Raw genomic sequence first — 13953 nt, 5'->3', positions numbered from 1 at the left:
TGTTGATCCCAGGCTCAGTGGAACTTCCACCTGGGTCAACAGATGGAGCCAAAGAGAAAGACCTACTCCTTTAACCAACATTAGAGTGCAAAGGGAGTGGTCTACCTATAAACCAATAAGGCACAACCTGGTAATATCAGCTATACATACATGGGCCTCTGCCCAGTAATATAGGAATGGTAGGGCTTAAAGCCATAGGGCATAGGGAATATAGGCATATTAACCCTATGGGTCCCTACACAATGATCTGAATACCATTGAAAGACACTATAAATTAAAACTACCCCACTGGGACCCCTATGCTCCCCGCAGCAACGGCAAAATCTACTGCCACCTCCGATGGTGCTGAGAGCCCTCCAACATTAAATAAAAACAAGTCATTATAAAGATTATGCAGAAGATATTACAAGATGTAAGCGCTTGGCAGCTGTGACACTGGGACCAACATACACATTCATCTCGTCAGGCTTTTACAATTTGTCTTGCTCACAAACACAATTAATATTCTGGCCCAAGAAGCACTTAAAGCAGAGCAGGGCTCAGAAGTACATTGCTCTGCATGGCTGAAAGAGAAGATTGAGATGGCACTAAAGGCAACATGGACAATAAATGAATTCAGGTTAATGGAGGAAACAGAACGATGACGGGAACGTATATTTCTTACCAACCATAATAACGAATAATGACCTGTAATTAGTCGTATGGAGGAAAATAAATGAATGCGAAGAGCATGGTTAATATTCAAGGTAATGCCACGCGCTGCAATGTGAGCTGCAGAATAAAGGAAATGCGAGTCTCCTTCATCTCCAGGAAACATAATGCATTCATTAAACAGGAGTGTTTCTTGTTATGAAATGAAATAAGCCATAGAGCTGGGCTAGCTGGGGATCCTCTGCTCTTATGGAGAAGATTAGGGAAAAATGTGATTTTGTGTAACCTGTAATAATAAAACAGTACCTGTACTTGATCCCAACTAAGATATAATTACCCCTTATTGGGGGCAGAACAGCCCTATTGGGTTTATTTAATGGTTAAATGATTCCCTTTTCTCTGTAATAATAAAACAGTACCTGTACTTGATCCCAACTAAGATATAATTACCCCTTATTGGGGGCAGAACAGCCCTATTGGGTTTATTTAATGGTTAAATGATTCCCTTTTCTCTGTAATAATAAAACAGTACCTGTACTTGATCCCAACTAAGATATAATTACCCCTTATTGGGGCAGAACAGCCCTATTGGGTTTATTTAATGGTTAAATTATTCCCTTTTCTCTGTAATAATAAAACAGTACCTGTACTTGATCCCAACTAAGATATAATTACCCCTTATTGGGGCAGAACAGCCCTATTGGGTTTATTTCATGGTTAAATGATTCCCTTTTCTCTGTAATAATAAAACAGTACCTGTACTTGATCCCAACTAAGATATAATTACCCCTTATTGGGGGCAGAACAGTCCTATTGGGTTTATTTCATGGTTAAATGATTCCCTTTTCTCTGTAATAATAAAACAGTACCTGTACTTGATCCCAACTAAGATATAATTACCCCTTATTGGGGGCAGAACAGCCCTATTGGGTTTATTTCATGGTTAAATGATTCCTAGAGATCCAAATTACGGAAAGATCCCTTATCTGGAAAAACCCAGGTCCTGAGCATTCTGGATAACAGGTCCCATACCTGTACAATGCAAGCTCTAGCTATTCAAGGTTTTTTTTAATTGAATTTATGTACGTTATGAAAGCTGGGAAGTCACCCCATGCATTTCATTTAATAGAATGTGCATTTATAAATTGACTGAAGAGAAAAATACATACTAACCCTGGATGAGAAGGCTGGGGACAGCGTAGATTCTGCCTGGGCACTCTCCTTTATTCTGTATCTTCCACATATGCTGCAATGTAATAGCTAAATTACCTAGACAGAAGAGAATAAGAAGAGAATTAATTATAATTATAATGAAAACTGAAGGGAGGTTTTGTAAAAAAAAAAAAATAACTGAAAACGTTTAGGACGCTTGCCAGGTTGTGAAAATGAGTATTTGGATGTTTTAGAAATATCACAAGCTCTGTATAAGAAATTAGACAAATTAATTTTGACCCAAGCCCTATAGCTTGAAACCTATCCTACTTCCATAGCAGCCAGTGGGACTTATTTACAAATACTGGTTACCCGTTCCGACCAACAAGAGGTTTTGCTTCATAACTGCAGGGATCCCCAACTTTTTTTGAGCCACATTCAAATGTAAGAAGACTTGGAGAGCAACACAAGCACCATAAAAGTTCATGGAGGTGCCAAATAAGGGCTGTGATTGGCTATTAGGGGCCTCTATGCACCCTATCAGCTTACAGGGGCTTTATTTGGTAGGAAATCTTGTTTTTATTCAACCAAAACTTGCCCCCAAGTCAGGAATTCAAAAATAACTCCCTGGTTTGGGGGCACTGAGAGCAACACCCATGGGGTTGGGGAGCAACATGTTGCCCCTGAGTCACTGGTTGGGGATCACTGCATTACTGCATCTGCAGAAAACAGATCAAAACAAATTGCTGATTGACAGGACTACTTCAGCAGCTTATCAGCCCATGTAATCGCCTCCCGACCAACATCTGCCCTGAAATTGGGCAAGGTTTCTGATCTGTCGGATCGGGGACCACATTGGCTTGATGTGATCCCTGATCCGATGGTGCCTATGCTCGTGGTTTTGATTTGATCATTTGGCCCTAGGGAGATTGGCTGTATTGCATGGGCAGCATCCCTTCTCCCCACATTCCCATGCTACTCCCCTTGAAGCTTTATGCAACATTTTCCTGTACATCAGTGATCCCCAACCAGTGGCTCAGGGGTAACATGTTGCTCCCCAACCCCTTGGGTGTTGCTCTCAGTGCCCCCAAACCAGGGAGTGATTTTTGAATTCCTGACTTGGGGGCAAGTTTTGGTTGAATAAAAACAAGATTTCCTACCAAATAAAGCCCCCTGTAAGCTGATAGGGTGCATAGAGGCTGCCTAATAGCCAATCACAGCCCTTATTTGGCTCCTCCATGAACTTTTATGGTGCTTGTGTTGCTCCCCAAGTCTTTTTACATTTGACTGTGGCTCACAAGTAAGAAAGGTTGGGGAGCCCTGTTCCAAGGGGTTGGTGAACAACATTGTTGCTCCCAAGCCATTGGTTGGGGACCCCTGCTGTATATGAAATATATTTGATATAATGTCCCCTTCATTGCAAAACTGTACTGCATTAGAAGACTCCTTATAGTTCCCAGGCCTGTATAACTCAGCTGGCGATCTTTTGTGACCAGGCTTACAGATCAATTTAGTGGCTTAAGTAATATCAATATCTATATATATTTAACTGTATATAATATATATTTATTTAATATTTATTAGGTTTAAATCATTTCCTAAGGTAACTATTCGCAATATGTGCCTTCATTTCCAAAGAAAAGAGCAAATGGCATAAGGGATAATTCAGAATTTTGTCGGTTCCTGCAATTAAGGGCCCATCTTTCAATATTAATCAGCACTTCACAGAGTAATCGCCCAGCGTTAATGCACGCCTAATTCAGTGTGTTCAGGGTGGTGAAAGTGTCAAAAGGATTGGAAATGCTTTATTTAATCTGCTCGTGGTAACTGTCCTATGAGATGCAAATCAACCGCTTCTAATTGGTTTCTTCCATTAAATGTTGCTGGGCATAAATATCACAGAATAGCAGCAAGTTGGGATCCTGAGCGAGAGAACGATGCAGGCTATAGTACTTATATTTAATCAAGGATTAGGAAGTCGTGCTCGGCGGCTGTGCATGGACGGAATGCTAATGTGAGCTGGGGGGGGAAATACTGAGGTCTTTCAACATATCAGCAACAACTTGAATGTACAACTGTGACAAAGAAGCACTGATTATACTGTAATAACTCATAATATTCCTGAACTATGTCTGTTATTTTATCCTACCAACCAGGAGAGCAACAGAATGGTTCTTGAAATAAGGTGACTAATGGTTAAGTGCACCAATGTAGTGGCCCAATCATGTCTTACACTTTAAAAGAATATATATATATATATCAATGGCCATTACTTTATGCAATGCTTGTTAGTGTAGAGTTTAGGTATTAAAAATTCCCAGCAGGTACATACCGAAAAGAATACATTTGAGAAAGAGGGATACAAAGTACAGGTTTGGGACCTGTTATCCAGAATACTTGGGACCTGGGGTTTTCTGGATTTCCGTAATTTGGATTACCATAGTCTTCTAAAAATCATTTATATATGAATAAACCCAATAGGGCTGTTCTGCCCCCAAAAAGGGGTAATTATATCTTAGTTGGGATCAAGTACAGGTACTGTTTTATTATTACAGAGAAAAGGGAATCATTTAACCATTAAATAAACCCAATAGGGCTGTTCTGCCCCCAATAAGGGGTAATTATATCTTAGTTGGGATCAAGTACAGGTACTGTTTTATTATTACAGAGAAAATGGAATCATTTAACCATGAAATAAACCCAATAGGGCTGTTCTGCCCCCAATAAGGGGTAATTATATCTTAGTTGGGATCAAGTACAGGTACTGTTTTATTATTACAGAGAAAAGGGAATCATTTAACCATGAAATAAACCCAATAGGGCTGTTCTGCCCCCAATAAGGGGTAATTATATCTTAGTTGGGATCAAGTACAGGTACTGTTTTATTATTACAGAGAAAAATGAATCATTTAACCATTAAATAAACCCAATAGGACTGGTACCATACCTGTACAGTATATGAAAAGAAGATGCTCTCACAAATGGCTTCTTCATAAAGATACTAGGAAAGTCCATCTGCCAAATATTTTGGGGGTAGAAGAAAAAACCTCAGTGAAAGATTGTTAGGGCACATTTTCCAGGATCTTCAGTTTAAAAGACTGTTCTCCTTGCTGAGTAGCTAATGTGGCACTGGCATCAAAATCCAATCATTCATCACCAAGGACCAGAGTTCCCTCAACTGATTTCCATGCCGCCTTCAGCATTCCATAACTGTGACTGACCATGTTCTGGTTAGTTTGCCTTGAAATGAATATGTTGTAGACATTGATATTCTGAGACAATTAGCAATTGGTCTTCATTTTTATGTTTTTTTCAGTAATTTAGTTTTTTGACCAGTAGCTCTCCATTTAGTATTTTAGCAGCTATCTGGTTGCTAGGGTCTTTTTTTACCATTGTAACCAAGCAGTGGTTTAAACGAGAGATGGGAATATGAACAGTATGTGTAATAGTATGAATAGTAGAGGACCTGCATAGAAAGATAAGTAATAAAATTCGCGAAATGGTGCGTTTGCGTTTGTTGCACAACTTTTTTGTCGCCCACTTTGACGCGACCACGACTTTTTTTGAAGCGCAACGAATTTTTCAGCTGCAAATTTTCGTGGAAGTTTTCCGAAACAATTTTTTTATTCACCGAGGTAGCATTCATGATCAGAAATTATAGCCACTGTCATATATTTGTGATATATATTCAATATAACTATTTTGCCCCATCTTTACATCCATTAAAGAATCCTTCATTTGGCGGAATTCTAGCTTTGCAGAAGGTTTATGGAAAATCTCAACCAATGCCTTTTATATCTCTTCCCAGAGGTGCCACTGGCTTGTAGGGCATTTTTCTCTGACTTTATGGTGAAGATCATCCCACAAGAGCTTGTTAGGGTTGAGGTTTGGTGATCCAGTAATCTAGCTTCCTTCTACCAATTAGGTTTTGCGTAGCTTAGAAGTAATGCTTCCACTGGTTGTCCTGCTGAATGCTGAAATATGCACCAATCAAACGCTTACCACTGGGGATGGATGCATTGAAAAAAACAATATGAGAAATTTTGAGGTGGTTCCTCCAATACCCCACCCAGAGAAGACCTGAATACTATTATTCTAGCTGGTTTTTAGATGTTTGTTGGTCTCTTTGTAATGTCTGCTTTCTCTGAAATACGTTAGATGCATTTGTCTGCATTTTCTGCCTCTGATTCTTGGAAAAATAGACATTCTTGCCGGTATAAGAGCTTTATGTTCCGCTCCTGTTTCCTTGTGCATTAAGGAATCATTGATTGAAATTCACTTACATCTAGTTAGAGAGAAACGTCTGAATTATTTCTTCTTCTGAAATTATTGAGCAAAATGGTTGAGAATCTGAAATAAATTAAGAGTAAAGACCCACAATTATAAGAACCAAAAAAAAAGCAAGCACTTGTGAGCTCCCCTTTGTATGAACTAGGGGGGTTACTCCCCTTCCCAACTGCGGGCAGAACAGCCCTATTGGGTTTATTTAATGGTTAAATGATTCCCTTTTCTCTGTAATTATAAAACAGTACCTGTACTTGATCCCAACTAAGATATAATTACCCCTTATTGGGGGCAGAACAGTCCTATTGGGTTTATTTAATAGTTAAATGATTGCCTTTTCTCTGTAATTATAAAACAGTACCTGTACTTGATCCCAACTAAGATATAATTACCCCTTATTGGGGGCAGAACAGCCCTATTGGGTTTATTTAATGGTTAAATGATTCCCTTTTCTCTGTAATAATAAAACAGTACCTGTACTTGATCCCAACTAAGATATAATTACCCCTTATTGGGGCAGAACAGCCCTATTGGGTTTATTTAATGGTTAAATGATCCCCTTTTCTCTGTAATAATAAAACAGTACCTGTACTTGATCCCAACTAAGATATAATTACCCCTTATTGGGGGCAGAACAGCCCTATTGGGTTTATTTAATGGTTAAATGATTCCCTTTTCTCTGTAATAATAAAACAGTACCTGTACTTGATCCCAACTAAGATATAATTAATCCTTATTGAGGGCAGAACAGTCCTATTGGGTTTATTTAACGGTTAAATGATCCCCTTTTCTCTGTAATAATAAAACAGTACCTGTACTTGATCCCAACTAAGATATAATTACCCCTTATTGGGGGCAGAACAGCCCTATTGGGTTTATTTAACGGTTAAATGATTCCCTTTTCTCTGTAATAATAAAACAGTACCTGTACTTGATCCCAACTAAGATATAATTACCCCTTATTGGGGGCAGAACAGCCCTATTGGGTTTATTTAACGGTTAAATGATTCCCTTTTCTCTGTAATAATAAAACAGTACCTGTACTTGATCCCAACTAAGATATAATTAATCCTTATTGAGGGCAAAACAAGCCTATAAACATAGGTTTATTCAATACCTAAATGATTTTTAACTGACTTAAGGTATGGAGATCCAAATTATGGAAAGATCCCTTATCCAGAAAACCCCAGGTCCCGAGCATTCTGGATAACAGGTCCCATACCTGTATTACTAATTGGGGACAATCATCATAACAATTCATTTCTATAATATGTGGCTTGTTGGCTGTTATTTCTATACCATGCATGGCTCCTGGGGTGGGTTTGGGCAAAAGACACTAGAATTATATGAAGTGGGGGAGAGAGGGCAAAACGAATGGCAATAGGACAATACACTGGGTATGTATTCTGCAGGCATTGGGTTCTATAATATAATATAATTATGTGTGTGTTAATGTTCAGAACAATTAACTTCGCTATCCTCCTCGTACAGTGTGAAACTAATAAAACCAATGTACCAAGTCAGAAATGAAGTTCTCCCCAAACAATCTGCCATCTACATGTGTGCCCAAAAGGCAATGTTTCAGATATAAACAATAGCAGCTGATGCGAGTGCTTGTGTGTGTGAGACCTATGAATAGAACTGGAGAAATGGTTCTATGAAAATCTCTGTAATTATCCAGATTTGCATTTTGTCATTTGATAGATTCATTTTTTCTGACATAAGACGTTAAAGGCATTTTGTATATTTTCAATGGGTAGAATTGGCGTGGGGGGCAAAAAATGCCCTTCAAAACCTACAATGCCTAATAACACAGTTACAGAACATGGCAACCAGCTGAGCCCTCGGTGGAAATTGCTGTTACTGAGCTGTAAGTTTAGGCGCCATGACAGTATAAAGAAAAAAAATGATCTTCAGTGGTTCTTAATCATGAATTAAAGGTTTATTGGGCAGTCGAAATGTACTCCCTGGGTAAACTAACATAGATAAGGGAATAGAAATGATAATACAAAAATAAGCAGACACAGTGCACCCTACACCCAGCATGGTCGGAGATGAAAGGATGGGCACCATACTTGTGTTTGTACTACCATCCAGGCACACCCCAGTGTAATGGATCCCCTCCAGTGGAAGTCTGAGTCCCTTTCCAAACTGTGGACTCCACATTAAAGGAACAGTAACACCAAAAAATTAAAGTGCTTTAAAGTAATAAAAATATAATGCACTGTTTCCCTGCACTGGTAAAACTGGAGTGTTTGCTACAGTAACACTACTATAATTGATATAATAAGCTGCTGTGTAGCCACGGGGGCAGCCATTCAAGCTGGGAAAAAGGAGAAAAGGCACAGGTTACATAGCAGATAACAGATAAGCTCTGTAGAATACAATAGTGTTTTATCTGTTATCTGCTATGTGCCTGTGCCTTTTCTCCTTTGAATGGCTGCCTCCATGGCTACATAGCAGCTTATTTATATAAATTATAGTAGACTTTCTGAAGTAAACACACAACTTTTACCAGTGCAGGGCAGCAGCACATTATATTTTAGTTACTTTTATACACTTTCATTTTTTGGTGTTACTGTTCCTTTAAGCTGGTATCACCTTGGGTAGATAATAACCCTGCTACGTCTCCTTGGTGGAGCACAGAACTGCTTTTGCTCATTAGTGCTGACTATCTTACATCCCTAACATGTACTAACACAGGAGCTAAACTGCCACTATCCAATCCTTGATCATGGGGTCCCTGTACCCCTACTTTGCTAAGGGCTGGTTATCTTAGTGCTTGATCTTGAATTTCTGTACTGAGGCCTCCACCTCAGGGCCATGGCAGATCCAACTCCTGCTAAAATAGAGTATAGGAACAGAATGTGCTCCCTCCTAATACATAACCTATGAATGGAAACTGCTCACAAGATCCCAGGTCCACTTGGGGAAATGTCCATCCCACAGGGCAAAGATGTCAGAACTGGGAATTCCTGAGCAGTAGGGTAAATTAAACCATTAGGTCCCCAATAGGGTTACTACCTGCCCAGTTTTGACCTGCCTGGTTTTCCCAATTTGGAAAATCGAGCAGAATTCTCCAAGATTGACGCAGCAATTGGCGAATCGTTGATCACCATGTCATAGCCCCACCCTCGTGATGGTACGACATGCCCACGTAATGTCACACCCTGCCTCCCAGCCCAGAGTTACTGTATCTGTATTTTAGATGTTAGTGTACAGCAGTGATCCCCAACCAGTGACTCGTGGCAACATGTTGCTCCCCAACCCCTTGGATGTTGCTCTCAGTGCCCCCAAACCAGGGAGTTATTATTGAATTCCTGACTTGGGGGCAAGTTTTGGTTGAATAAAAACAAGATTTCCTACCAAATAAAGCCCCTGTAAGCTGATAGGGTGCATAGAGGCCCCTAATAGCCAATCACAGCCCTTATTTGGCTCCTCCATGAACTTTTATGGTGCTTGTGTTGCTCCCCAAGTCTTCTTACATTTGACTGTGGCTCCCAAGTAAGAAAGGTTGGGGACCCCTGGCCTAAGCCCCGCCCTATTCACATCCCAGGAAACACACCTTTCCATCTCAGGGCAAGGCTTGCCACCTGTATGCTTGTATGTGCATGTGTTTGCGTATATGTGTTTGTGTATTAAATATAATATTCTTAGCCGGACTCAATACGAAATTCTGTGTCCATGTATATATCCCAGCATACACGCCAGAGCACTACCATTATGTCTGAGATGTCACAGACTGGCATTTAAGTTTTGTCACTGCTGGGTTAATCGCTAGAATTGTAATTGATATGATATCATAGTCCCAGAAGGCTTAGAAGCTCTCACCAAACAGGAGATGGTTTATCTGGTTTGATGAACTATTTAATGATCTCATTTCAGTGTCAGTAAATGACTTTGTTCTTTGGAGAAAATGAAAATGTGAGAATTATTTGAGAATGACTGTAACTTTGTTTTGCTTATGTGTTGTTTACATTTGGGGGAAACAATTCTGCATAATAATTAGTCTTTGCTGAATCTCAGATACTACCTTGTATGGCAGGGCCACTTTGTCATATCCATTGGCATTGCCTTCTGGCCAATCTGCTAATACAGCAGCGCAAACGATAATTAAAGGGACAAGATTACACAGCACTAATGGTTTTGATGTTTTCAGACTTGTTAAAAGGAATGCAATTTACATTTTGCAATGCTTGGCACAAAGACTCCTCGCTAATGAATCAAGCTGTTTGTTAGCTGAGCTGAGAAATAGGGAAAAATATGAATGTTTAATTCTGTATTGTGATATTACAAAACATTTAAAGGAGACCAATTCACATATATGCTATAGTTACAGGGGTACCCAGGGCACAAACAAGCACTCACCCCAAATCCCCCCCTAACTGGCCTTCAGGCTGGGCCCCCTTAGCCCATAACAAGGTTACAGATATATAGAAACATTGGGGTAACAGTCGCCCTGCTATAGTTCCAGGGGTACCCAGGGCACAAATAAGCACTCACCCCAAATCCCCCCCTAACTGGCCTTCAGGCTGGGCCCCCTTAGCTCATAACAAGGTTACAGATATATAGAAACATTGGGGTAACAGTCACCCTGCTATAGTTCCAGGGGTACCCAGGGCACAAATAAGCACTCACCCCAAATCCCCCCCTAACTGGCCTTCAGGCTGGGCCCCCTTAGCCCATAACAAGGTTACAGATATATAGAAACATTGGGGTAACAGTCACCCTGCTATAGTTCCAGGGGTACCCAGGGCACAAATAAGCACTCACCCCAAATCCCCCCCTAACTGGCCTTCAGGCTGGGCCCCCTTAGCCCATAACAAGGTTACAGATATATAGAAACATTGGGGTAACAGTCACCCTGCTATAGTTCCAGGGGTACCCAGGGCACAAATAAGCACTCACCCCAAATCCCACCCTAACTAACCCCATCCATATCCTTCTCCCTGCAGGTGGGGGAATTCAGAGCCCACGCTGCTGAATGGACCGCCAACGTGACAGCCGAATTCAAAGAAACACGGCGGCGCTTAAGCGTGGAGATCTACGACAAGTTCCAGCGGGCGACATCCATTAAGCGGAAGCTTTCTGCAGAACTTGCCATGACCTCTAATCCAGAAATGACTCCGTGCAAGAGAACCTTGTCAGTCAATCATCTCTCCAATGACAAAGAGTTATTTTCGCCTATGACCAAATGCGAGAGTATTTACCTTAACGGCTTGACGCCACACTCGGCCAACGATGAAATCGCCATCATTGAGAACTTTAAGTAACATCTGATCCATCTGAGAGGCTTCCATGGCCACGATTAAAGACTACCAGCATTAAACTCTGCATGAACTCAGTACATATAGGGACGAGGAGACACTGTTATATAAATATATCATGTAATATAATGTATAGCGCTTTAGTGAAAACCATACGGAATTACTACTGAATCCAACAAGGTCTGATGCCTTTAGGTGCCCAGACTGTTTTATTTCTTTTTCTAATGTGCCATAACGTATACAAAGTTATAGGATATATTGAATATATTGTTAATACTTTTTGGTATGACTACAGAGGAATAATAGCGAATGTTCCGGATACGAGCGGCCAGAAGAATGCGCAGTTCAAAGACGCCGTTTTTATAAAAGCTGAAATGATTGCGATGCAGCCTTTACCTAAGAAACTGTTATCAGTGCCTTATATTCTAAAAGACACAAAACCTCCTTACCTGTTACATGTTTGTCTCTTTCCCACTTTCCCTTTTGACCTAAGGAATGTATTTCGTTACATTTTTTTTTCATTTTAGAAAATGATTTGAATTCATTCATTAAATTAATTGAAATAAATTAAATTAATGACTAATTAAATAAATGAAATTTGCAAAAAGCTCTAGAGAAATAAGAAGTAAAATTTGAGGAGAACTGGGTGGGTTTTTTTTTTTAGTTGCAAGGGAAAGCATCTGGTTCCCATTAGGGATGTAACGAACCTCAAAAAAAAAAGTTTGCGAACGCGAACTTATGCCAAAAAGCGCGAATATTCGCGAACTTTGCGAACCCCATAGACTTCAATGGGAATGCAAACTTTAAAACCTAGAAAAGTCATTTCTGGCCGGAAAACTGATTTTAAAGTTGTATAAAGGGTGCCACGACCTGGACAGGGGCATGCAGGAGGGGGATCAAGGGCAAAAATTTCTCTGAAAAATACTTTGTTGACACAGCGTTGCGTAAAACCGCAAAGGCAGCTGGCAGACCTAGCGGAAATACGCGGCGTTTTTTGTTATTTCGCGCTATTACCACCATGGAAACGGGATTTGCTGAAAAACGCCATGTATGGCTTGCGCGGCGTTTTTAGTCTGAGAAAAAACGCAGCGGAAATACGCCACGCGAACCCAAATTGCGAACATACGCGGAAAGTTCGCGAACACCCGATGTTTGCGCGAATTAGTTCGCCGGCGAACAGTTCGCTACATCTCTAGTTCCCATTAACAACCATCCTTGTTTCTCGTGGGATAGAATGACTTTGATAGAATGGTCTTGTTAAGACAATAGCAAGTTGTGCATGTTTCTCACAATTTTTTGTAAATATACAAGAGGTACATTTATTTTATTCGAGTTGCAATTTTGCCATCAAGACTCAAAAGAGGGAACGTAATAATGGGAAAAATAATCTCAATGCTAGTGATGAGCGAATTTTTTTCACCAGGCTTGATTTCGCAGGGAATTTTTGCATTTTCCATTGGTGAATTGTTTTGCGAAACTTCAGCGAAAATTCCTTTAGTCTCGTGTAAAAAAAGTTGCGTCAAAATAGGCACGGTAGTGTCAAATTGGGAGCTGTGACATCAAAATGGGCGCGGTCACAGCAAAATGGGTGTGGTCTTGTCATAAAAAAAGTTGCACGTCAAACGTGTTTCAAATATTCTTTGCCGTTTTTCGACAAAACGGGACAGATTCGCTCATCACTATGGAATATGAATAAATATTGTGCACAAGTGAGAATTTTTATTCTTATTTGGGCACAATTTTTTCCATTTACGAATTTTGTTACATTCTCCTCAAATTTGCAGTAAAATCAAATCAAAATTTTTTTATTCATTTTTTATTTAAAATATAAATTTCTAGAGGTTTTACACGCCAGCATGCTACAGAGAGCTATTTTGGTCTCAGTCAAGATTTTGCTGTGATTTGCATGAATTTTGGTTAAATTACAACTTGAAAATGAGTAAATTAACTTAAAAAAATGTACTATATGGATATTAAGAGGGGCACTTATCAATATTCAGATTTTTGTGTTTCTGGGGTATTTTAAAACCACCACTAAACTCATTTTCACGAGGTCAGTCGTTTATTAAAAGATCCGAATAGAAAAAGCACAAATGAAAAATGTGGAAAAAACACAAAAACCGTGACTTTTTCGTATTGTCGTACAAGTGCAATTGTCCAAACCCCCCAAAAATCTCTAAAACCACGAGGCAAAGAAAGAGTTGTAAAAGGGATATCTGCCACTGACTTCTACATGGTCTCGACAGGTTTCAGATAATGTATTTTTTCTTCTGACTTGGCGTGAAAAAAAATCGAATGGTAGTAATTGCCCCCCTAAAAGTCACAAAGAGTCCATATCTTCAGAAAAGTGATGCCTAATATCCTCAGATTTTATAAGATGGGGTAAATTCATTTTTGTAATACACAAAAGTCATGTGACACAAGTGACGCCCCACCAATTACAGCTTATGACATCACTAAGTACCATTATGACAGATATACAGTATTTTACAGGTTATTCAGGGCTCTTGTGTATTGTACGACTGTTCTTCCATTTCTCACCATCTATGTTCAATAACTAAACCCTAGAACATCAACTGCTAGGAATGCAGGCAGCCAT

General features: G+C 39.8%; 1 protein-coding gene across 1 annotated transcript in view; it reads left to right on the top strand.

Annotated features, from left to right (window-relative positions):
• kcnk2 (potassium channel, two pore domain subfamily K, member 2) overlaps nucleotides 1–12235 on the top strand; it is a 72307-nt gene extending 60072 nt beyond the window's left edge. Inside the window, exon 7 of the mRNA XM_031902880.1 lies at nucleotides 11043–12235. Within this exon, the coding sequence (XP_031758740.1) occupies nucleotides 11043–11360 (318 nt within the window). The 3' untranslated portion in view covers nucleotides 11361–12235. The remainder of the gene's footprint in view (nucleotides 1–11042) is intronic.
• Nucleotides 12236–13953: the final 1718 nt, after the last annotated feature.

The sequence above is a fragment of the Xenopus tropicalis genome, chromosome 5 (genome assembly GCF_000004195.4).
Source record: "Xenopus tropicalis strain Nigerian chromosome 5, UCB_Xtro_10.0, whole genome shotgun sequence".
Classification (NCBI taxonomy): domain Eukaryota; kingdom Metazoa; phylum Chordata; class Amphibia; order Anura; family Pipidae; genus Xenopus; species Xenopus tropicalis.
Note: the sequence above shows the minus strand (reverse complement) of the source record. Positions and strands in the feature narration are given on the sequence as shown.